Source organism: Pseudogymnoascus destructans (genome assembly GCF_001641265.1).
Source record: "Pseudogymnoascus destructans isolate 20631-21 unplaced genomic scaffold scaffold_22, whole genome shotgun sequence".
NCBI lineage: Eukaryota > Fungi > Ascomycota > Leotiomycetes > Thelebolales > Thelebolaceae > Pseudogymnoascus > Pseudogymnoascus destructans.
Window position 1 is genome coordinate 111,871 of NW_020167541.1, and position 24,235 is coordinate 136,105.

General features: G+C 51.8%; 7 protein-coding genes across 7 annotated transcripts; 3 read left to right on the forward strand and 4 right to left on the reverse strand.

Moving 5' to 3' along the window:
- Nucleotides 1-2: 2 nt before the first annotated feature.
- VC83_07758 (uncharacterized protein) lies at nucleotides 3-1,517 on the reverse strand (the record flags this gene model as incomplete). Its single annotated transcript, XM_024471323.1, has 3 exons — nucleotides 3-138; nucleotides 194-648; nucleotides 1,360-1,517. The coding sequence occupies 3 exons, from the start codon at nucleotides 1,515-1,517 to the stop codon at nucleotides 125-127; spliced, it is 627 nt and encodes a 208-aa protein (XP_024320999.1). The 3' UTR covers nucleotides 3-124.
- A 1,051-nt stretch (nucleotides 1,518-2,568) lies between these two features.
- On the forward strand, nucleotides 2,569-5,278 carry VC83_07759 (uncharacterized protein; the record flags this gene model as incomplete). Its single annotated transcript, XM_024471324.1, has 4 exons — nucleotides 2,569-2,819; nucleotides 2,904-3,157; nucleotides 3,236-3,762; nucleotides 3,812-5,278. 4 exons carry the CDS (start codon nucleotides 2,569-2,571, stop codon nucleotides 5,276-5,278), a joined length of 2,499 nt encoding a protein of 832 aa, XP_024321000.1.
- A 148-nt stretch (nucleotides 5,279-5,426) lies between these two features.
- Nucleotides 5,427-7,237, reverse strand: VC83_07760 (uncharacterized protein). The gene has a single exon (XM_024471325.1). The coding sequence runs from the start codon at nucleotides 7,020-7,022 to the stop codon at nucleotides 5,604-5,606; it is 1,419 nt and encodes a 472-aa protein (XP_024321074.1). The 5' UTR covers nucleotides 7,023-7,237; the 3' UTR covers nucleotides 5,427-5,603.
- A 195-nt stretch (nucleotides 7,238-7,432) lies between these two features.
- On the forward strand, nucleotides 7,433-12,602 carry VC83_07761 (uncharacterized protein). Its single transcript, XM_024471326.1, has one exon. The coding sequence runs from the start codon at nucleotides 7,905-7,907 to the stop codon at nucleotides 12,336-12,338; it is 4,434 nt and encodes a 1,477-aa protein (XP_024321073.1). The 5' UTR covers nucleotides 7,433-7,904; the 3' UTR covers nucleotides 12,339-12,602.
- Nucleotides 12,603-13,368: 766 nt separating this feature from the next.
- VC83_07762 (uncharacterized protein) lies at nucleotides 13,369-16,920 on the reverse strand. Its single transcript, XM_024471327.1, has 4 exons — nucleotides 15,362-16,920; nucleotides 15,150-15,310; nucleotides 14,727-15,103; nucleotides 13,369-14,679 (listed from the first exon to the last, which is right to left on the reverse strand). Exons 1-4 carry the CDS (start codon nucleotides 15,625-15,627, stop codon nucleotides 13,582-13,584), a joined length of 1,902 nt encoding a protein of 633 aa, XP_024321076.1. The 5' UTR covers nucleotides 15,628-16,920; the 3' UTR covers nucleotides 13,369-13,581.
- Nucleotides 16,921-16,964: 44 nt separating this feature from the next.
- On the reverse strand, nucleotides 16,965-19,399 carry VC83_07763 (uncharacterized protein). Its single transcript, XM_024471328.1, has 2 exons — nucleotides 18,112-19,399; nucleotides 16,965-18,061 (listed from the first exon to the last, which is right to left on the reverse strand). Exons 1-2 carry the CDS (start codon nucleotides 19,117-19,119, stop codon nucleotides 17,237-17,239), a joined length of 1,833 nt encoding a protein of 610 aa, XP_024321075.1. The 5' UTR covers nucleotides 19,120-19,399; the 3' UTR covers nucleotides 16,965-17,236.
- Nucleotides 19,400-19,443: 44 nt separating this feature from the next.
- Nucleotides 19,444-22,468, forward strand: NAM2 (Leucyl-tRNA synthetase, mitochondrial). The gene is made up of 2 exons (XM_024471329.1): nucleotides 19,444-19,999; nucleotides 20,052-22,468. Exons 1-2 carry the CDS (start codon nucleotides 19,487-19,489, stop codon nucleotides 22,389-22,391), a joined length of 2,853 nt encoding a protein of 950 aa, XP_024321078.1. The 5' UTR covers nucleotides 19,444-19,486; the 3' UTR covers nucleotides 22,392-22,468.
- Nucleotides 22,469-24,235: the final 1,767 nt, after the last annotated feature.

A 24,235-nucleotide genomic window follows, 5' to 3' on the forward strand; every position in this document is an offset into this window, starting at 1 on the left:
CGCGGGCCGCGCAGGCCCAGGAGAGAAAGAGAAAATAGCCAGCCAAGGGTAGGAAAGTCTAATCCCCCCCCCTTTCACAGGCGGCCGAAGAGGGGAAGCGTTGGGGGCGATCGATCGGACCTCGCTATGGTGAGTGAGCTGGGGAGCTCGTGAGCTTGTGAGAAGATAAAAGTCATCGGCGGCACGTGCTGACCTGAGCAGACAGTAGCCTGAGATGAAGCACGCACGGACGTGGAATTCTCGGCATCTCGGCAAAGAGACATGTGACTGTACTGGACAGTGGTGGTGTAATCTCCGCCTGTGCTGATGGTGGATGGAGACACCCCCCCAGGTCGTGTCGCGCTCTCCACCTCCGCACGCTGGAATGCACCGCTATCCGTTGAGGTTACAAGGGAGTGGATAGCCCCACTGTTTTCTCCAAATTCTGCGAGTGGGTAGAGGGATTGGAGATTTGGAGATTGGGAGGGGGTGGAGGGGTGGAGGGGATGGGGGTGGGTGTGGGTGTAGGTGTGGGTGGGTGTAGGTGTGAAAGGTGTAGGTGTGACGGTGGCTGTGGCTGTGGCTGTGGCTGTGGTGTAGGTGTAGGTGTGGCGGTGGCGGTGGCGGTGGTGTAGGTGTGGCGGTGGCTGTGGCGGTGGCTGTGGCTGACTCGGGGGGAAGGTGAGTGAGGTTTTATTTGTTGTCCTGGCTGGGCTGGGCTGGGTCGGTCGGTCGGTGATTGATTGGGTGAGAGGGAAGTGGGGCACGTGGATATGACTGGGTGTGTGTACCTAACCTACACGTACACCACCTACACGGATGGCATGGATACGGGATACGACGGCATCATCGACCATACTCTATTGTTGTGGGGGCGTATAATCGTGTAGATGGACGGTAATACGGATGATGGATGATGATGGATGAGGGATGACGGTATCGGATGAGGATCACGCATCACGCATCACGCATCACGCATCACGGTATCGGATGAGGATCACGCATCACGCATCACGGTATCGGATGACGGATGACGGATGACGGATGACGGATTCAGACACACGTGGGACCTTGAGGGATATATAGACACGGGACTTGCACGGCACTCTTCATGGCTTATGTGCATGGTCATGGTCTTTGGCTTATGTGCATGGTCATGGTCTTGTCTTCATGGTGCATGGTGGTTCATGGTCTTGTCTTCATGGTGCATGGTTCATGGTCTTCAGTCTTCATCTTCAGTCTTTCCAGCATGCATATCACTCTAGCGTGCATGTGACTCGGCGCTCGGCCGATGCCAAATGGCGGACGCCCGAGTGACCACGCCAAGTACATCCAGTACTCGAGTACCTGCGTCCCTGATCTGACTTGCGGTTTCCCTACATGTCCACATTTGCCGCCGCTACTTCGTCACAAGCCTGCAACTGCACCGAGGGCGCCTTGGTCGAGACTTGATCCCAAAGTACCCCCTCCCTTGTTTCAGTACTACCATCGACCATCTTCACAAGTCCCCCCTCTGCTCTCTGCACCACCCAAGACATGGGGTACTTGATGGGGTACTTTACTTGCCGTTGCCCTTTTTTTTACCCATCTCCATTCTCCATTCTCCACTCTATTCTCTATTCTCTATTCTATCCTCCATTCTCCTCCACTCTACATTCTCCACTCTACATTCTCTACTCTCCACTCTCCACTCTCCACTCTCCATTCTCCACTCTCCACTCTCCATTCTCCATTCTCCATTCTCCATTCTCCATTCTCCATTCTCCATTCTCCACTCTCTCCATTCTTCTCCTCCCCCCTTCCCTTCCCCATCCCCATCTCTTCCCTTCCCCATCTCTTCCCTTCCCCATCCCATCCCCTCTTTTTCCCCTCCCCTTCCCTCCCATCCCCTCCCATCCCATCCCATCCCATCCCATCCCATCCCCTCCCCTCCCCTCCCCTCCCCTTCCCCTCCCCTCCCCTCCATCCCCTCCCATCCCCTCCCATCCCCATCCCCTCTTTTTCCCCTCCATCCCACAATCCTCTGTACCTCTACTCCGTAGTATACGTACCTACCTTCCCTACCGTCCCAACCAAGAAAAGCTCGATTTCATATAAGTCGAGCCCCATCCCCACCTTCCCCCGACTTTCCTCACTTTTTTGGATTTCCCCCCCTCTCTGTCACCCACAGTCCCTCCACGACCCCGCCACGTTCCTGCTATTTGCTTTTGTTTATACTATCCTGTATAATTGCTTGCTTGCTTGCTTTTGATTGCCTTATAGAGGAATCATATCCAAGAAACAGAACCAATCTCCACTCCACCACCAACCCTGCTCTAACTGTATATTAATTTATTACAAAGAGATCGACGACGACGACGACGACGACCACCACCACCACCACCACCACCACAATATCTTCATAATATACAGAGAGAGAAGAATCCAGATACCATCTCATCTACCTAGGCCAATTTGCTTCCCTTTAGAAAAGAAAGGAAGGGAAAAGAAACAGGCAAAAAAAAAAAAAAAAACTGTATCAGCTATAAATAAGCTCACACGACTACACGCCCACAGATCGATGCCTCGCAGCTCCCCACCACAATCACAATGACGCCTCCAACCACTTCCCCAGACAGCTCCCCGCGCTCCCCCTCATCGCATCCGCCATCCCCCAAACGCAAGGCCGATGCGTCCAACACCACCGCCTCCAACCGCCCCGTGAAGCGCCGTGCCTCGAAAGCGTGCCAGTGCTGCCGCGCCCGCAAGGTCCGCTGCAACGTCGTCGAGCATGGAGCTCCATGTACGAACTGCCGCTTAGACGAGGTGCCCTGCATCGTCACTGAGAGCCGGAGGAGGAAGTACGTTTGCCTTTTTTATTTCTCCGCCAGCCTGCCTCACGTGATCAGAGCGTCGACCAAGAAAAAATAACTAACACACCTTAGAAAGCACCCATACCACAACCTCAAGCCCACCGCGGAGGAGAGTATAGGGAGTCCCACGATGGCGGTGCACACGCACACGCACATGCAGCACCCGCACCACCACCCCTTCTCAACCGCCGAGGCGCTCGCGAACGGCAGCGTGAACCCTATCGATATCTCGAATGGGAATGGGAATTTCCTCGGCGAGGACCACTCCGTCAGCTCTGTCGATCAGGATGATGAGATGGGAAATTTCCACGTGCCGCATGGTTTGTGTACGACTCACTTTTTACTTTTCCTCATTTCTCATTTCTCATTTTTTGTCTCTTGAGAACTCAGCTGACCACCACCAGACCACAACCAAATGTCGAATTTCGACCAATCCGCCACCCCGAGTGTTTTCTCCCTAGAACCACCTACCTTCACAAATCTCGTCTCTGGCTTCGCATCGGAACTTGCACCCCCGTCTTTCGTGCCCACCAACTCGCTCCCCCCGCCCCCGCAACACCGTCCGCAATCAGCACGCCAGCTCACCAACGGCCTTCTCCCCGCCTACATCAAGCCCCTAAACGCGCGCATCTCCATCGAAGACGTTGGCCACCTCTGGAAGAAGGGTGCGCTCACCCTCCCCGATGTGCCTTTCCGCGACGCCCTGCTGAGCGCGTACGTCGAATACGTGCACCCGTACATGCCGCTCATCGAGCTGCGCGATTTCTTGAACATCGTGGACGAGGGAACAGGGGATTCTGGAAGGATCAGCCTGTTGTTGTTTCAGGCGGTTATGTTTACGGGCGTAGCGTTCGTGGATATGGCCTATCTCACCGCGGCGGGCTATGCCACAAGGAAGGGTGCAAGGAAGGCGTTATATTTGAAATCTAGGGTATGTCTCAATCACTTCTCCGGTACAGCCCAGAAACTAACGTGCGCAGGCCCTGTACGATTTCGACTACGAGACCGACCGCGTCGCCATCGTCCAGGCCCTTCTCCTCATGACCTACTGGTATGAGACCCCAGACGACCAGAAGGACACCTGGCACTGGATGGGAGTCGCCATATCCCTCGCCCACACAATCGGCCTACACCGCAACCCGTCACCGACCTCTATGCCTCCGCGCAAGCAGAAGCTATGGAAGCGGATATGGTGGTCCTGCTTCATGCGCGACCGCCTCGTTGCCCTCGGCATGCGCAGACCAACCCGCATAAAGGATGAGGACTTTGACGTGCCGATGCTTGACGTCGAGGACTTTGAGACGGAAGAGCTCCCCTCGCATATCCTCTCATCCTGCGGAGCACTCCGCAACTCCGTCCTCCTCACCGATCTCGCACACCTCTGCATCGCCAAGGCCAAGCTCTGCCTCTGCATCTCCCACGTCCTCGGCGCGCAGTACTCCGTCCTCATCCGCGACCAGGGCCAAGCCATGGGCCAAGAAGGCAACACCCGCAGCAGCGTCATGCTCTTCCCCAAGAAACTCGACCAGACTGACGAGGTGCGCGACTGCGACTCGGAACTCGCCGAATGGCTCGTCTCCCTCCCCGAACCCTGTCTCTACCGCGCCCCCACCCCCTCCGACGTCGACGCCGGCCAGGCCAGCCTCGTCGTCCAGCGCGCCCTCCTCCACATGTGCTATCACGCCACCCTCTCCGCCCTGCACCGCCCGCAGGTCCTCCCCTCGGCCGAAACAGCCGCGCACCCACAATGCCGCGCCCTCCAGGACGTTTCGCGCCGGCAGGTCCGCGAGGCCTCCCGCGAGATCACGCGCGCTGCACAGGCACTCTTCCACCTCCAACTCGCGCGCTACCTCCCCACAACCGGCGTCACCGTCCTCCTCCCCGCCATCATAATCCACCTCCTCGACATCAAGAGTCCGAACAGCGGCACCCGCGATGAGGCCCGAAGGGGTTTCGCGATGTGTATGGCTGTTCTGGAGCTGCTGCGCGATAACTACGCTGCGGCGGACTTTGCGACGCAGTTCCTCGGCGCGGCGATGCGGAAGGCGGGGATTGATTCTGCGGAGTCGCCGTTGAGAGGGGATGCCCCGAGCGCTCGGGCTGGGCTCACCCCGCCACCGGACTCGGGGGCTAGTGGTGCCGGTGCACCGCCGCCACAAGCCGGATTTTGGGATGGTGTTAACGGCACACCTAATGGTATGGGTGTTGGTGAAGTTACCACCCCACCCGATGACAACGCAGACGCCGAGGTGAAACTTGGTAACTGTGTTGGTGCTGGGGAGGAGGGGGTGTTTGAGGAGCAATTCGGTGCGCTGGTTGATTTTGGAGAGGGTGGTCCGGGAGCGGATGGTGCGGAGATGGTGGGGGGGATGCATGGGGAGAGTGGGGGGTTTATGATGGGTGGGATGGAGTTTGGTGGCAGTTGGGGGGGTGTGATGGTTGAGTAATTGAGGGATCTTGGGTGGGATGATGATGGATGGGAGTATGGGGTGTATTAAATTAGGAACTGGCGTTTTTGGGGGAGGTTAGGGGGGATGGGGGATTTTGGCGTTGGGATGGGGGGATGGATGTTTTTAGGGTAGATCTGAGGTGAGAGGAATTGAGAATATGTTATGTTATGATTCTGTCTGTTCTTTTTGTAAGGGGTGCTAGTAGTTGTAAATGTAGAAGGAGGGGAGGTCTATTCCCATGGGATAACAGGACAGTATATGAGCGTCTATTACTATAAACCAAGAGAACAGCGATTACAAACATAAAACCCCTATAAAGCTTCTACCCCTTAAGAACCCCCCTCGCCGTAGCCAACAACTCCCTCCTATCCTTTAGTGAATCCATACCCTCAAAGTCAAAATACCGCTGCGTAGAACACATATGCTCAAAATAATTCATCGCCCACTTCCTCGTATACCTGACATCCTTCCACCCCAACCCCTGTTTCCTCCCCATAATCCACCCCCCATCCCCGACATCCATCCACCAAGTCACAAACAGTCCCAGCCCCAGGCCCCGGAACTTCCTGCAGCCAACGCGCAGCACGGTCCGACAGTGCCGGCACGACACCATGTCCGAGCACGCGCGCAGCTTCGGCGTCTGGCGCACCAGGTCCTGCACCTCCAGCGCCTTGCGGCCCATGGCCTTGTGGTAGCTGGCGTAGTGCGGGCATGGCTGCACGGTGGGGTTGTAATTTGCGTCTTCGCGGGGGAGGATCATGGAGACCCTCGTGCGCTGGTAGGGGGATCCGTGGATGATGCGGTACTCCCAGGCCGTCTGGGAGGTGATGCCGCCGTCGTAGCGGGTGGTGGTCGTGGAGCGGGGCTTGAGGTTTCCGAGGAGGGCCCAGGGCGAGCGGCCGTGGCGGCACATGGTCATTGCGGTGTGGAAGATCTGGTGGCGGAAGTTGGGGGGGACGTAGGGCCAGAACTGGGCGTAGGCTTGTTGGCAGAGGGGGGTTGGGGATGCGGTGCAGAGGTGCATGTAGGGGACGAGGCGGGCGCAGTAGAGACAGAGGAGGCGGGGGGGGACTTCGGTGATGGGGTCTAGGGGGAGGTCGACGGTGATGTACTCGAGGAGCATGAGGAGCTCGGCGGGGGAGGCGCAGAGGAGGGCGAGGTACTGCGTCCCTGTCATCAGCCGGATGGCGAGGCACGTACTGGCAAAGGATGCGGCGGCGGAGGGGGGGAGGAAAGAGGCGATAAGCTGTATTGTTTCCGGAGCCAGGCGGCCGAGGGGGGAGTAGTTGAGGGCCGGTGGGCGAGGTGGGCGAGATGGGGGGATGTGGATGAGTGGCTGGAGGCGGGGTTGGTGGTGGAAAAGGGCTTGGAGATGGGGGTGGCGGCGGACGAAGGCGGGGAGGGGGTGGGTGAGGAGATTTCCCTGGCGATGGAGGAGGGCGAGGAGGCGGCCGGGGAAGTGGTTGCGGGCGATGACGAGGATGAGGATGAGGATAGAGAGGATGGCTTGGGTGGAGCCCATTTTTGCGACGGTGAGGTATATGTGGAGGATGAGGGGGATAGGGGGTATTGCTGCGGCGGCAAGGGGATGGGAGGGAGAGGGAGGAAGAGTGAGGTGACGATAGGAGATTGTACTTGGGTTTTTGGGGAGGGCAAGGAAATAACGCTGATATAGTGGTTTGAAGTGGTATAATAATGCTGGGCTAGCCAGGAACCATCTGATGCTCCAGGAACAGCTCATGCTCTAGGAACAGCTCATGGTGGCGCCATGTGGTGGTTTGAGACTCCAGGGTCCAACTAATCTTAGAGCTGTTTGGGGTACTCTCATAGGCACATGGACACTTCCATACCGGAGAAGCCCATCCCTGAAAATAAGACGGCCATGGCCTGGTAGTCACATAAACTCTTACATTTGTAGTAATACGTTCGAATATTGATAGGAATATACGACAAGATGTTGTGTCGATGCGATGGTCCCTCCATGTCGTCGGTTGTGGGGAAATATTGCTCCGCACGGTTGTCTCAGTGGCAGGGCGTCTGACGCGCCGATCGGCACGATTCATCGCGACGCCAGCGAATGGAAACGGAGAAATTAACGACCGAAGCGACAAACTTGATCCTGAATGATCCAGGCCAGCAGGGCAATCAATAGCCGCGTTTAGTGCCCGTTTGTCACCCAATCGACTCTGACGACCTCTGTTTGTTTGTCCAGCGCATCGGATACCGCCCTTTCCAATCTTCGGCGTCCGACACGAATTGTTTATTGCTGGGTTTTCCAGCATGTCCTCTCTTTGATTTTCCCTTTTCCATGTTTAGTAAAGGGACGTGGGTTTCCCTCTCGTCGACTTGTTCTTGCGTTTATTGTGTCAGCGTTACAGCGGTGGTCGCTGGTCATAGACGTCAATAGATACCCATACCCAGGTCAAAGACGGAAGGCCACAGAAACCCATCTCGATTTTCACCTCTCCCACAGCATCTACGAACCCTGAACCCTACAACGACGGGACACCACAGAACCACGACACTCACGGCACGATGCGAGCTATTTATACTGGATCTCCCGTCTTCCTCGAGGTTACATGACCTAGCAAATCCCCACCCCCTAATACAACAGCCATCCATCATGATGGCGAAGCACAAACGCGACATGTCGGCGTTCAGCATTCGAGATGCGCCGCCAGCTCTCCGCTTCTCGCCCACCTCGCTGCGGATGCGGCCGCGATCACCGTCGAAATCGCCCTGTCGACACACGCGCTCGCCGACCCGCTCGCGCATAACAGATGATATATTTGAGGATCTCTCCCCTGCGAGGATCTTGGAACGCTTCACCTCCGCAAGCGGCGAGCTGGCAAAGAGCATCGAAGCTTCGACCCCGGATCAGAAACAATTTGGGATAAGGGCTGCGGTTGCCAGTAAGAAGATTGAAGAATGGGCAAACGAGGTTGGAGGTTGGCCGTGGCCTAGTATTGGGGCCGACGGATTTGTGATGCCAGAGAAAACATATGGAATTTTTGGAGACCTGAAAGAAGATGATATGGGGCTGGAGGAGGAGGCCGATACTAAGGAATATTGGGGGAGCCATCCTGCGCCCCTCGTCGAACTATACTCCAATCGGGTCTCGGAGATTTTTGACGACATGTTCGATCTGGACATTGAAGAGATTAAGAACAAGGTTCTCGATCTCGTTGCGACTGATGCACAACCATCAGCTACGACTGGGGAGCATTCTCTGCCAACCACACCAGTGAAATCTAAATACACCCGTCTCGACACTTTCACTGGTATGATCACCCACACCGTCCTCGACGCCCTGCCCAAGCTACACCGTTTGCGCCTGCTTCTCGATGTCTGGAGCATCCGCATAGACATTCTGCGTGACATCCCCTCTACCCTTGAATCCTTGCGCGACGCAGACACAATGCTGCAGTCCGCCTGGGCGTCGCTTAAAGCTACAAACCCCAGCGGCGAAGAAATGATGCTCACACGCCCCGACTACGAAACCATGCAGGTGGCGCTTGGTGAGACGATCAGTGACACGGGAAAGATGATTGATTCGATGTTGGATCGGCTCGATGGGCGTGTTGATACTGTGCCCGGGCCATGGCTAGATCAAATGGACGCTGTTGAGACGGATTATGGGAATTGGACTATTGCAGCTGAGAGGAAGGCGCAGGAGGGAGAGTGGGCAATCAAGGCCGCGAAGAAGGCGGAGTTGGAGAAGTCTGTACAGATGCTCCAAGAATTGGCTGAACAGCAGGCAGCTATGGCTGATGTTGGGACTGAAGACGAAGTGGCCATCGAAGAGGAGTGGGAGAAGGTACAAATAGAACACGTTGCTATGTCTGATCGTGGGTCTATCCCCGACACGACAGTGGAAAACATACCGATATCCGACGACCAAGTTCAAGAGTTACCAATAGGAAGCCTGGACATATCTGACAATGGCTCCGACTTTGGCAGACCACTGGCCGTGGGGTCACCTATCACCAACGAAGCGCCGCAATCGGATGTACCAAGCACATTACAGGCTTCTACGGAGCTACAAGAGTCTCGAGCGTTTAATATCCCTTGGGGTTTCGATGGCCAAGATGATCGCTCCCCAACAGCTGGACGGGGTACGCACAAGCGAGGCGATGAGAGCCCTTCGCCGCCTAGTACAAGAAATGATGCGGGAGGCTTTTGGACACCGTCTAGAGCTAGTCTTGAACCTAGTGAGGGGTCATTTCGCCTCGGGCGAAGCCGAACGCCTTCCGTCATGGGACGAAATACCCCTCCCAGGCTGCCGTTGCCATACCGAATTCACACTGAGGGCTCTCGGTCCGGGTCTCCAGAAACCATCCCTTCCATGGCAGCGTCCCCATCGCCGACAGGGAACTTAAACCTCCGGCCTTTCATCCTGGGCACTAGCGCCGTTGTTAGTTCTCAGCCGCCATCGCCAATTATACCACGAGGCAGGAGCAGTCGAAACTCGGTCGCGCCTTCCGGCTGGGATATTGGGGACTCCCAAAATGCGGGGTCAGGCAACCCAATATCAAGACGAGATTCTCAAACTTCGCCCACATCACCAATATTTCCTTCATTCAGAGGGAGTCCCCTATTCCCTGGCTCGCGGTCATCATCGATAAGCCTTCGTTCAAGCAGAAGCAAGAAAAGGTCACAAACAGTATTTAGCGACGACGAAGAGCTTGCCTTGCTTGCAGCTGCGAGCGACCACGCCGCTCAGATGTTAAGTACACCACCAGCTCGCAGGGGTCATACCGCAAATGAGCCGAAGAGCTCGCCAAGGCCGGACATATCCACGTCGGATCCATTTACGGACGTCCCATGGCTGGTGCCCACGCCTACGACGCAGGCTGCGGCCCCGCTTACTCCCCCGCCAATGGCCGCTTCAGAGTCTATGCACGCAATTATGTCACCATCAAATCAGCCTGGTCCTACGCGTCAATTTTCTGACGATGATTGTCCACCGAGTCCGTCAAAAAGAATTGTATTAGACGATGGTGGTACACCGCGCAGTCCCAAGAAGGGCAGGAAATCACCCAAAGAGCGGAGGCTGCCTTTGTTATCGATGAGCGACGACGATGATGAGAACCCACGGAGCTCAGCAAACAAACCGGCCTTACAACCTGGATGGCCTGGACTACAAGAGGGTGCGCCAAAGTTTGAGCTTAGGAGCCCTTGGGCACGGAATAAGAACTCTGAGTCGATGTCTTCTACCAGGAGGAATTCCACAGCCAGCCTCGGCGAGAAAGACCCCCAAAAGAGGTACGGTATGCCCAGTACACCTCTGGAGAAAGCGTCCGAGTTTTCTGGCCAACCCAACGTGGCAGATACCTCTCCTGAGCCACAACCTACCCATCATACAGCTAAGGTTGTCATCGACGATGTTTTCGTCACTCAAGAACAGGATCATAGAGAAATTTCAGCCGTACCTCATACCACAGAGACGGAGCACCCCACATCTAATACAACCCACGGATCTGGGGCATCGGCCAGTTTTAAAGCTATAATAACCCCGGTCGAGGAAGCATGTCACGATTGGTCTCGATTTTCAGACCCAGAGAAACCGACCAAGGTATCACCACTGACAAGCGTCAGTAACGACAAGGAGACTCCACCCCTGATGGGCTATCAAGTCGATGGTGGCAGATCCTATGGTTTGGATAATTCTCGCCATGGTAGCGTCGTGTCATTCCGTTCCAACGATACTGTTTTCAAAGCCCATAGCCGCGCAGATTCCGCAGGCAAACTGCCCGTGCTCAATAGCATCATTGCATTTGAATCGCCTCGTATTGTTGAAGATTTGGTTTCTGATGACGGCTATGATTTAGACTTCTCGCCATCCACACGTCGGTCAATACTGTATAGCAACGACATCCGCCAGAGTTTTGAAGAAGGCTATAGCGAGCCTAGCACACCGATTTTTTCGGTGCCGCCCACCCTCGATTTCTTTGGCACAGAGGATACAGAGTTAGACGCGTCGGTAGCTGAGCCGTTAGTATCGGTAGATAAATTGGCATTGGAGGCTCCAAGTTTTACAAACGTGGATATTGATCTTCAATATTCACAAGCAAGTCCTACAAAAATTTCTGACGATCAGCTTCAACAACAAATAAGCGAAATTCTAGAGTCTATTCCAGCAAAGATCGAGCTGAGCAATGCCCCGATCTCTCCACAGAAGTCTCCTATGAAGCCAAAGCACACCATCAGAAAGCGCCCGTCCCGCCCGACTCTCAGCCCCGCATCTCGACCAAGTTATTCAAGAGCACCAACACCATCTTTCACTCTTGCACCGGCCGAATCTCGGCTGTCCCGTCCACGGCAACAGGGCAATTCCGATATCCAACTCTACCACTTGATGCGCAGCACTGGCGACCCACCAATCAAACTCTTTGTGCGTCTTGTGGGCGAGAGAGGCGAGCGCGTAATGGTCCGTGTCGGCGGTGGCTGGGCAGATCTTGGCGAATATCTGAAGGAATACTCTAGCCATCACGGGAGGCGCGCCGAGCGCTCTGGCGAAATCCAAGTTGAGCTCTCGACCAACGCCAGGCCACGCATGGGTAGCATTGGTAGCATTGGTAGCTTGAACCCCGCGCCAGGAATGCTGCGCACAGGCCATAATGGGAATGTCTGGTCTAGCCCTAGAAGCCGCCCCGGATCATCGTTGGGCAGTCGACCGGGTTCGAGCTTGCAGGTACGCAAGCGAGGCGCGAGGGTCTCGGACGTGGCGGATAGCAGGGAAAACTCTGTGCGCTCACCGTCTATGCCGCTGCCGTTCACGAGCACAACGCTACGGGCGAATGCAGCTAAGGGACAGACGCCGCCGGCCCGCTCCGTGTCGCGCCAGGCTTGGAGCGTGGGGCCTGACGGCGAGGAGGTGCATCTTGGGCCTTCGGGACCAAAGAATAAGAAGGGAGAGATGAACGAGGGACGCAAGAGGTGGGTCGAGGGAGTTGTGGAAAAGGTGCGTCAGGTGAGCGTGGAGAGCAGCCAAGATGGATTCGGGGCGCTCGGACAGGTTGGGGGAACGACGAGGGTGTTTCGAAAGGGCCAATGATTTGGGGGGTAATAATGGGGCTGGGTATAGAAGACCTCGACGGAAACGGACGGGCGAAGGATTTTGGCAAGGCGGAGTCTGCTTTTGCTATGTTTTGTTTTGAGATTATCCCATGAGCTTCTAAGAGGTGAATTAAGAGAACCTTGCACTTTAACAGAGTTCTCACATTTTGCTGCTTGTGATTTGATAAACGTAATCGTCGTGACTAAACTTTTCGCTTCGCTTTAGGGTGGAGGAAGCGAGATGCGCAGTTGAGAAATGGGGGAACGCAGTTTCGCGACGTGCGTCTGTTCACCGCCATTCCTCGACAAAACCTTTTCTATAGTTGTAGATAGTAATTTGTATTATAATCCTATACAATTCATTTCATAGAAGGGACTACTACAGTAAAAATACGATAAGTCGATGCCTCGGATCCACAAAAATATATCGACTTAATGCATATATCGAGTAAATGTATTACACGTGATTAAATTAAAAATTGAAGCTATTTACATAAACCATGAGTCTAATGTCCCCTGCCTTTGTGAATTGGCTTCAAGGAGCCTTAACTGTCTCTCAAAACGTTCAAAAGAACGTAAGAATGTTGGTGCTTCTGAGGTGTCACTATTCCCAGATTCCGTAAACTCAATCAGAACTTGAATGGCGTTAATCACAGCTTTTGTAGTTGGCACAGGCTGTGAAGAAGGCTCATCCTCTTCCTCATCATCTTGAGTGGTATCTGGGACGTATTGTGACATGATATCCTCAAGAATAGCATCCCCCCCCTGAAAATCTTCCCACCCCTCTAACTCTTGTATATCCTCATCGACTGGATTTAAAAAGCTCGAAAGATCCATAGAGTCGTGTACATTCCCAGCTTGTTGTACTTGTTGATAGAGATTGGTAATATCAGGAAGAGGTTGTGAGGGTAGTTGAACTGGCTTTTGAACAATCGTACTCTTTCGAAAACAGTTATAGATTGTCGAGTTTGTAAGGTCTAGGAAGCACAAAGTTTCGTACCCATAACCAATTTACGTGAATTGCCATACGAGATAGACCTCCTCAATTCTCTTGCCGCTATCTTTTACATTTATATACACCCATGAATCTGTCCATCCTATCTAGTATCCAAACACAGCCGTAGCAAGTGAAGCAGAAACTTCGAATACCTGATGTAGATCCGCTGATGCACCCATCCAATATCTCCCTGTCGCTCCCTATATACCCATAAAGAATCGAAGAACACCATAACTCATAACACTCATATCCAGTTTACCTTACTTGCCCTCGGCTTCTCATCCTGTTCTGCAGGGAGCTTTTTTGACTTGTTCCGTGGCATATACACCGTAGGTGATAGCCGTGGCTCGTTACTCTCGGGGTCATTAGAGACACTCTCCGCGATCCGCGCTTCATTAAGTAGTGGTCCCGGGGGCAGAGTCTTCATCTTAACTGCTCTCTCTTGAGGTGACAGACGTTCATTTCCCAACTGTAACTGCAGTGATGGCAAATTTTGGGTCTGGACCTGCAACGCAGGTGATTTAGACCTAGGTAGTACTTTTGAACCCGTACTTTGTGCATGTGCTGCTTTCTGAGCATCTGTCGGAAATGGACACGGTTCTTCATCCATATACGTTAGTCGAAGCCCAATATGTACTGTTGCAGAAGAAACCATAGATGAGTCTCTCCAGTGTCCGCGAGGAACAAATAATGGCGGTGGGGGTTGAAGCTCGGCTGACTGGTCAAATTTTATTTGAGGAGATGGTAGCGTGAAGGTCGTGGATGGAAGCTTAGTGGTTGAGATGATGCAGCTTGGTTCTTGTGAGCGAGACGGGCTTGTAGACGCCTGCTCATTCGGAAATAGGGAGTATGATTGAGATTGCTTATGCCTCTGTAGTCGAGGCGGTGAGGACCCAGTGGTAATATTCTGATTTGGCCTTGATGGGAGCCCTGTGGGTGTCACGGGAGGTGGATTGCTAAAAGATAATTTGGTGTCTTTTGGTGCCATATCAAAACGACGGGGGCTTTGTGACGATTCCGAGGTTGACGGCCAGTATTTCTCACGGGGAAAGCCCCCTTCACTGCTGGAAGATGCAGGGCTCTGGGGGCCAGATAATGGTTGTAATATGTGTCCACCGAATCCGAGGTCGTTGGGGCCCCACATTCTTATCTCGTTCTTCTTTCCGCTCCAACCAGGGGTTCCTTTTGGTCGAAAGGACGTGGTCGCAGTGTTTACTCGTAGGAACAGCTGCAACGTTCCCGTCATGAGGCCCACGAGATTCAAAACCACCGCTGCCATCATGGCCGTGAGAATGGTTGGTTCTTTTATTGTCATTTTGACAAACCAAGGTGTTACAAATGCCTACAAATCGTTAGGCTGGCCCATATCATATAATAGTGCTCACTCACGAGTCCAACCAGTTTTAGGATAAGATAGTACACCACCCGAGATGCTGCAATACGCTGGTGTTGGTCAATTGCCTTGTGTCTCGACAAGCGGTAGCAGATGATGACTGAACTAGAAATGGCGAAAAACGCGATAGAACAGAGAATGCCGAGTCCAGCAATGCCAAAGTTTGTCACAAACCACATCAATGATGCAAAACAGTGGTTTGGCTGTTTGCTAATCTGTGTTGGTATCCAGCTACCAATAGCCATCAAGGCAATGACAGATATGCATATCGTTACGTCGTATTTGCCTCTCGGCTTAAAAGGCTCCTTTCGTAAGGATCGTATTGCGCACTCGACACCAAACACTATATGAATATATGAAGGCAAAAATATTGCTATGATTGTCAGCGACAGTCTCGTAGTGGCAGCTTGGTAACGTACCGGGAAATACAAATTGTGCGATAGTACTGCAACGATCAATCATCAAGGACTCCAGACCAAAACTTTGAGCAATCGCAAAGATAAATCCCTGAACAACGATACCCAACGCGAGCACAAGTGGAAATGTATCTGCAGGATGCATCGCCCAAAGGAAGAACTTCCTATAACAGAGGTAAGCTAAGTGGATCGAGAGAGCATCCTGAAAGTCATACTTAGAATTCGAAGTGTTCCCATAACGTTTAGAGGTACAATAGCAGTCGTAAAGTATGCTGAAAGCAGTGACAAAAGCGGCGACGCCGTTGAATGCTGCTAAAATGATTGTAATTGTTCGGATAGATTTGCTGTTCTCGAAGAAAAGACTTGATATCAGTCTTTGTGCTTCTGTTTGGTCACTACCCTCTCCCATCTGTGCCTGCCATATCTCAATTGCGATCGCATCACTTGCTCTTCTTTCTAGCCAAGATATTGCATTCACCATGTTGAAGCCGAGTCGAGATGTGATCCTTTGAGTGACTGGCCTAACGGTAAAGTGTATTGCCGCTTGTGAAGACCATTAGAGCAATGTGTGTTGTATCTGTCATAGAGAGTGAAAAGGACTTCTAGTAGTGATAATCTCAGGGTGAGATATTGTCTCGAGGAGAAGTAGCTAGTTGGCGAAGATGAACTGTAACAAGAAACGAAAGTCCTGAGCCAGCAGAAGAGGTGACAAATGTTAGTTAAAGCAATGAAGCCGACAGAAGGGAATAATCGACGTCGCCAACAAAAAGAACGTAAAGCACCAGGCTGTGTGGTCTTCTGGGCATATGGGAGGAATGCATTATAAGAACGAAACTGTGGCAAGGGGGCTATGACGATAGAATAGGTTCGAGGGCCCTGCACACGGGTCACTCGAAATCCGAGCCTGCCCCTTTCCATCGCGATGGCAAGGTTTTGGACGCGGGCGGGGTGGGATACGTTGGTGGGGATCTTCCAGGTTATTGTGCTATCTTCCAAAATAAACTGGAATGCCCTTTCCAGGTAGTTTTTTTGTCCCAAACGTGGAATAGTGCAGAATGCATCCAAACTCTGGTCGCATTCTGCCTAGCAATCTATCTGATAGTCCATCGCTGACGCCATCTTCACGCCTTCGTGCGTCTCATCGTGGGCAAAGTGTTTCTCTGTGCATGTATCGATAAGCCCAGACCCATGCGGATGGCCATTCATGGGGCATTGGCAATATGCCTGCTCAAAGTCTTCAACGTTGCGAGTCTCGAGTTTGTCAAGATTGTGGTCGGGGTGATTCCGAAACGTGACGGCGTCTCAAACTCCCCCAAGTCCCTTGGTCGTCTGAAATCCAGACGGATCAGGGCGTCGCCTAAGCTTCTGTTCGGGTATGGTGAGTCAAGGCGAAGGTGCCCTGGAACTTCAAACCTGAGCTGTCGCAGTTGGTCGCGGCACACGGTAACGCATGGGTGTGAGACGCGACGCTCAGATCACAATTGATCGTCTACAGGGACAAGGCAGTGGAACAAAAACTCGAGGTGATACATTCGCCGACCGGCAATGAAACTTGTTCGAAGATGTCGAAGATGTCGAAGACCACGACAAGATGCTCGTTCACAGCTTCTTCGAGGGATGTAAAATATGTCACGTGATGATTGACGATGCCATCCAATTGTTGGTGGGAAGGACCGAAATATTCCGACCGCGCGCAAATCGTGCGGCGTATTTGGTGACCCGGACCTTCGGGCTTTTTGCGCAACGGGCAGGAAAACTCGACAGTAGACTACAGTATATAGAATTGAATTAAATTGAATTAAATTACACTATCTAATGGGCCTACGTAGCTATATATGGGAATTCTGGGAGCACCGCCAAAACCCTCAGTGCCTCAACTGTGTTACAGTCGGGTATCAGCCCAGTTTGCCGTGCGCCAACCGTGGCGTAGGGAGGCTAAAAACCCAGAATCCCACGGTCGTCCTCCCCCAAATTTCCAACACCAATGCTCGCAAACTCGATAAATTAAATATGACAACAGACGTCTGATTGCGTCTATAGGTGATCTATGGGTATAACAGTATATGTACAGTACAATTATCTTCGTTATTTTAGCGTTTCCAGAACTTCCACCACGGCCTTTCCCCATTTTCCGCTTGCCTCCGAGACACCTGATCTCTACCCCGTATACGCCAGTAATATATCGGAATCCCTACAACCACAAATGCCGCAACAATAAGGGTTTGTAGCGGCTCAGCAAACACAGCCCTACTTAGTAAAAACAGACTTACACAGCAAAATATTATGGGCGTGCTTATCCAGGTCTTATATGGACGTTCCAGATGTGGTTCTCTGACCCTCAGAACGATTAGGCCGAGCACCGTCAAAAAGTAGAAGGTGTACCCCGCCACGCCGTAGAAGGTGAGAAGTGTGCTGAAATCGCCAATGATGATATACACAATTGCGATGAGCGCGTTGAACACCAGTGCGTTGACGGGTGTAAAGAATAGCCCCGTCTCGCTGTCGCCGAACAGACCGGCCAACTTCTTTGACAACCAAGACCGTGTCCGCAGCGTTGATAGTGACGGATGTTCGACTTGATTGCCCACACCGACCTTGCCGAGGATAGATGGTAGATATCCTTCTTTGCCAGCAGCGTAGACCAGCCGGCCACTAGTGAAAGCAGTGGCATTAAGCGCACCAAGACAAGACGCACTGACGATAAGGGAAAGAATCAGAGAACCTGCGGTGCCAAATACCTTAGCACCGAAGACAACAGCCACGGTATTGGTGGACTTGATGGCGTCGAGAGGAAGAACGAAGAAGTATGCAACGTTGGCCAACAAGTAGCTCACGATAACCATTGGCATTGCCGTATGTATAACTCGAGGAAGGTCTCTGCCCGGATTACGGAACTCTCCGACAACATAGTTGGTCTATAACAGTTAGTATTTGCAAGTTCTAGAGTTAGCAAAAAACAACGTACATTATCCCAGCCATCGAAGGCCCATAACCCCGAATACAGAGCAACAGCCCACGAAGAGGCGTCTCTACTCGTACCCTCAAACCATCCATGGGTTTTCCAGTCGCGATTTGCTTCTCCTGATGCAGAGTATCCGGTAATGGCCACAACGATCCCAATAATAGTAACGCCCAGTAAAGCAATGAACTTCAAGAACATAAACATATCCCCAATGCGTGTTCCTAGCTTCGTGGATAAGCAATTCATAAACGTCACTGACAACAGCCCAAATAACGCAACGCCCTTGTTAATCCATGGATTGACACTCTCCGCTTCCGCGCCAACAATCGCGCGCACCAGGTATTCCCCAAAAATGATGGCAATAATGGCGGTTGAGCCCGGTTTCAGCACAACCACAGCGCACCATGTGAACAAAAATCCAAACAGCTCTCCAAATATCTTCGATAGATAGACTTGTGGGCCCCCGTTGAGTGGTATTGCGCCTCCTAATTCGGTATAACTGGCTGCCCCCGTCCACGCCAGTACTCCGGCGATCACCCATATAATCAGAGATGCTCCCGGTGAGCCCGCTCTGGTGATGACCTGGCCAGGAGAAGAAAAAATCCCCGACCCAATGATCAAACCGACTATCAGCGACAGCCCGTTCAAGTATGTCAACGTCTTGTGCTTCTCCAATGACACCCCACCTAACCCTGTTGCCGACGGGGCTATCGCCTCTCCTATTCGAGCATATCCGCTGGCAGTGGTTGACGATAACGGGAAGAGATTGGATGTGAATTCGAAAGCGGATGACATAGAAAATGTCCTATTGTGCCCCGCGGGTCTGCCATCTGCCGCGGCGTTATGTGTATCTAAGGGGTCTTCGGCTTCCAGTGAAAGTTTCCGCGACGAGGAGACGCCTTGTAACGAACTCGAATCTGTAGAGGCGCGGCCATCTGGCAAAGACGAGGCAAGTGATGCAAGCTCAAGAGAGTCGCGGGTATCGTAGTTTACTTGTGTGTATCGAGACATCGCGTTCGTGAATATGTAAAGGTTGACCTAGAAGGTCTTGTTTGGCGTCCAATCATGCACCCACCATTCATGCTGCGCGCGTGCAGGTTGATATATGTAGCCAAAACGAACAAATCCGGCGGCGGTTTTCGATTTGTTGAAGTGGGCGCGTCTGGTCGATTGAACCAAAGGGCGTTGTTTATTGTGTTCTTGCAGCGTGCCTTGACAGGGACCTTTTTGAATTACCAGATATGGATAGCGGGCTTGTGCCGCTCTTGGACACTAAGAGTTGGTCCGTGCTTTCAAGGCGCGGAACCTACAAGGCTCAATTATTGACAGCGACAACCCATCAGCAACGACCAAGCCGCGCAATGCGTGAGCGAAAAGAATGCGCAAGGCTCTGATATCTCGAATTGGCTGGAACCAGCCTCAGCTAGTCTCGTGGCGACACCATGGCAGGCTGGCGGCATCGCGGAGCTCAAGTTTCAGCCAACTCGACAATATTATTATTGCTTCCCAGAGGACATATGCCCATGCTGCGAAGCTTGACTTAGTCGCCCTGGACAAGAAATGGCAGCATATATGGGGCGAGAGGGAGGGGCCGGTGACGACGCCCTCAGATGATGAGAAGAAAATGTATATTTTGCCAATGTTTCCCTACCCATCTGGGAATCTCCATCTGGGACATTTCCGCAACTATACCATACCGGACGTGCTGGCACGTTTTCGGCGCATGCAAGGCTACAATGTGCTACTTCCCATAGGATGGGACGCATTTGGGCTTCCGGCAGAGAATGCAGCCATCGAACGAGGGATTGACCCTGCTGTCTGGACCAAGGATAACATTGCGAATATGAAGCATCAGCTGAAGGGAATGAACGGAAGCTGGGATTGGAGCAGAGTAAGTCCCACGTGGAACGTATATTGGATTATATCTGACCATCGGGCCCCAGGAACTAGCGACTTGCGACCCAGAGTTTTATAAACATACCCAGCACATATTCCTCATGCTTCATGAACGTGGTCTCGCCTACCAAGCAGAGAGCATGGTCAATTGGGACCCCGTTGATAAAACAGTTCTAGCAAACGAACAAGTCGACTCCAATGGGCTCTCATGGCGATCAGGCGCCAAAGTGGAGAAGAGAATGCTGAAACAATGGTTCTTCAAGATATCAGAATTTAGGGAATCTCTGTTGGAGGATCTTGATGTCCTTGCAAAAAACGGGCGCTGGCCGGAGCGGGTAGTTTCAATGCAGAAGAACTGGCTGGGAAGATCAAAGGGTGCCCAGGTTCGTTTCCCCGTGCTATCCTTTGACAAGCAGAGCCATGAAGGCATCGAACCATTTACAACTCGACCGGACACATTGTTTGGGGTCCAATACATCGCACTAGCCTCCAATCACCCGTTGGTTATCGAGCTCGCCAAAACAGACAATGAGCTGCAAAAGTTCTTAGAATCCATGCCGACATTAGCAGCCGACTCAAAAGCAGGCTACGTACTCCCATCTGTACGAGCCATCAATCCTCTAGCATTTGACCCAAAAACGCCTGACGCAACGAAAGCCTCCGTGCCCATTTATGTAGCTCCGTATGTACTCGGGGATTACGGTCATGGTGCCGTTATGGGTGTGCCGGGGCACGATAATCGAGATTTTGGATTCTGGAAGCAAAACTCGGAAGACGCAGTCCGAGTTGTTATTCGGTCGGCATCGGAGCCGGTAGAGGTAGCATCCAACTCGTCGCTGTCAGAGCCATTTCTCCATCCTGGCATTTTGACTGACGCCTGCGGCGAATATGCCGGCAAGACGTCTGCCGAAGCAGGGGACGCCCTCGTCAAGCTACTTGCTGACAACGGAGAAGCCGCCAAACCAACAGAAACATGGCGACTTCGAGATTGGCTCGTTAGTCGGCAACGTTATTGGGGCACCCCTATTCCCATCATTCATTGCGATTCGTGCGGCCCTGTTCCAGTGCCAGTTGATCAATTGCCAGTCACATTACCCTCTGTCGAGGGGCACTGGTTACGTGGTAAAGCTGGAAACCCGCTCGAAGAGGCGCATGATTGGGTCAACACACCTTGTCCGGAATGTGGTCATACAGCTAAACGTGATACCGACACCATGGATACGTTTGTAGATTCGAGTTGGTATTTTATGAGATTCGCAGACCCGCACAACACAGAAAATCCCTTCTCGGCAGATAGTGCTGATTCCACCATGCCAGTTGATTTGTACATTGGCGGAGTTGAGCATGCGATTTTGCATCTACTATATGCGAGGTTCATCTCTAAATTCCTGTCAACTACGCCACTCTGGCCCACGGGCGCGCTGGAGCTTGGAGAGCCATTTAAGCAGCTTCTAACGCAAGGCATGGTTCACGGAAAGACTTGCACGGACCCATTAACAGGACGATTCCTGAAGCCTGAAGAAGTGGACATGGAGAATCCCAGCAAGCCCATCATCATAGCGACAGGCCAGACAGCAAACATTACGTACGAGAAGATGTCCAAGTCGAAGTTCAATGGTGTCGACCCTGCCACTTGCACCGAAAAATACGGTGCTGATGCGACCCGCGCCCATATGCTATTCCAAGCACCACCCACTGATGTTCTCGAGTGGGACGAGGAGAAGATAAGCGGCGTAACTCGCTGGTTGCGGCGCCTACATCAGAGGATGGAGCGCAACCGTGGTGTCCTTTCCTCGCTACCCGCAGACCCTAAAGTGCACTTCGGCAACACGCCTAGCGATCCGACCTCGTCGGCACTCCGGGATAAGGAGGCCGCCGCCTGGCTCGCTGTGCAGAATACGATAACTTCCATCACCGAATCCTTGTCAAAGACATACGCGCTCAATACAGTCGTGTCTGACCTAATGGGCCTAACGAATACTGTTCTCGACCTCCCGGAGTCCTCGCCTGTGCAGGTCCACGCACTTGCAATGCTGGTCAAGATGCTAGCGCCCATCACCCCAGCGTTCGCTGAAGAATCATGGCAAATTCTTCATGATTCCACATCTGTACCATCGGTTTTAATGGAGGCTTTCCCAGTAGAAGATGGTACGGCAGAGAGTCTGAAGAGTAGCCGTCACGTATGTGCGGTACAAGTCAACGGAAAGCTTAAATTCACACTTGAAATCGAGACTCCAAGCGATAAGTTGAAGGGAGATGTTTTGAAGGATTGGATTGTAGACAAAATAACGCTTCGGGCGAGCAGTAATCCTCTTGTGGAGAAGCTCAAGGGGGCGAAGAAGGTTATTGTTGTTAAGGGTGGGAAGACTGTAAATTTTGTCATATAATTGTAAAAAACTGTATTGTACCCTTGGTGTAATATTTAAAGTTAGACCCACTCAATATCATGCAGTGTTCGGCACGGATCGTGTATGACCTGAGCTGATCCGGATACTGATCCGGATATATCCTATCCGCCATAATTATGATCTATCCGTACGATCTGAGGATATATCCGGATCTTACGGATAATGCCAAGAATAGCCAAGAGTAGCCAAGGCCACATAATAGACGTAGAATTGATTCTGTAATACTGGTTCAAATACCATCGTAATGTGACGATTACAGTAAAAATGAGCGACTCGGAATTATCAGATTTGCCGTCAGATCATGAGAGCTATTCTCAAATAGAAGAGCTATCGTTACCACATCTTCCACCTCAACCTATCCCTATTCAGCCTTCAGTTGAAGCAGTTGACGTATCGATTAATCTACCTCAACATCCAAGGGTAGTACTACCACCGACATCGTCGAAGCTCTTCACAAAGGGCTTATATCGTCGGGAATTACTTGATACTCGGCCTCCGACCATAAAAATGATATGCCAACAACCAGGCTGTGGATATTCACTACCGCCACAAGAATTAAAGCAATCGTCGACCGGTAATCTATGGAGGCATTATTCCTTAAAGCATTCAACAGTATCATAGCCCTTAAAAATGAGAAGAGACATCCGTCTAGTGCGTCAAGCTGTACATCATCGTTCTTCAACCCACGCCCATCAGCTCTACTAAAGCAACCTGGTAATCCTTCAAAGTATAAGGAGTTATTACTACAGTTCATTGTGTTGAATAATCTATCGATACACCTTGTTGAAGCTATTCATTCCGTGGATTAGTTTAATTCTTAAGCCCAACAACTATGGCAATATCAGCTCGTACGCTACAACAAGAACTACAGCGTCAGTTCTCATATCACCGAGGCCAGCTACAACTTGAGCTTCATTCTCATATTAAGAGAGGAGGCCGGATATCAATAACGACAGATGCATGGTCTGCACGGAATTATACAGACTATGCTGCGATTACTGCACACTGGATCAACGATAAATGGCAACAGAAATCTAAAGTACTTGACGTTGTACATCTTCAAGAGCCTATCCATAGCGGCGAATATCTAGCTCAACAATTACAGGAGCTGTCTTTACCTGTACAAGGGATAACGCCTCAGCTAATACTGTTATGCTTGCGAAATATGAGAAAATAGCCAGAGACCAGGAAGTTACAACATAACAACCCTGGACGTTTAGAGTCAAGGAAGGAGATGTACGATGCATAGCCCATATTATCATTATTGCTGTTCAAGATGCTCTTAAGACTTTAAAAGCGGCCCCTGCTGAGCAAGTTGAGAGTTATCGGTGTGAGCAGGGAGCTGCGCGGATTCCAGTAAGCTTCGATAGTAATATTGAAGTTAAGAATACTCTTGGTAAGCTACGAAGACATATCTATGTATTCAGAAATCGAAGGCAATGGAAAGATGCTCTTCAAAAGCAGACTATAGCAGCTGGTCTTAAGAAGCTACAACTATCACTCGATATGCCAGTCCGGTGGAACTCAACGTACGAAATGGTTTCAACAGCTATTAAGCTACAGACGCCAATTACAGCGATCTGTGCTACTCAGAAAATGGATCTAAGTATGAGAGGTATCGCTCTTACAGCAGAGGATTGGATAACGCTCCACGCTCTTCAGAATTTCTTCTTTATATTTGTTAAGCCGTCGCAAAAGCTACAAGCAAGCTTATATCCAATGCTCAACTTCGCAATTCCTCAGTATCTAATGATGATAAAAAAGCTTGAGGCTTTACAGAAGGAAGTTGGTATATCATCAACGATCGGCCTAGCTTGTATCGC

Bases quoted from the DNA above. Each gene is read 5' to 3' on its own strand.
- VC83_07760 (XM_024471325.1), bottom strand. From the start codon at position 7,022: ATGAGCTGTTCCTGGAGCATCAGATGGTTCCTGGCTAGCCCAGCATTA.
- VC83_07761 (XM_024471326.1), top strand. From the start codon at position 7,905: ATGATGGCGAAGCACAAACGCGACATGTCGGCGTTCAGCATTCGAGAT.
- VC83_07762 (XM_024471327.1), bottom strand. From the start codon at position 15,627: ATGGTGAATGCAATATCTTGGCTAGAAAGAAGAGCAAGTGATGCGATC. The intron at 15,104-15,149 runs GTACGTTACCAA...TGACAATCATAG, and splicing joins CGCACAATTTGTATTTCCCG to CAATATTTTTGCCTTCATAT. The intron at 14,680-14,726 runs GTGAGTGAGCAC...AACGATTTGTAG, and splicing joins TCCTAAAACTGGTTGGACTC to GCATTTGTAACACCTTGGTT.
- VC83_07763 (XM_024471328.1), bottom strand. From the start codon at position 19,119: ATGTCTCGATACACACAAGTAAACTACGATACCCGCGACTCTCTTGAG. The intron at 18,062-18,111 runs GTACGTTGTTTT...TAACTGTTATAG, and splicing joins CCTTCGATGGCTGGGATAAT to ACCAACTATGTTGTCGGAGA.
- NAM2 (XM_024471329.1), top strand. From the start codon at position 19,487: ATGCGCAAGGCTCTGATATCTCGAATTGGCTGGAACCAGCCTCAGCTA. The intron at 20,000-20,051 runs GTAAGTCCCACG...ATCGGGCCCCAG, and splicing joins GAAGCTGGGATTGGAGCAGA to GAACTAGCGACTTGCGACCC.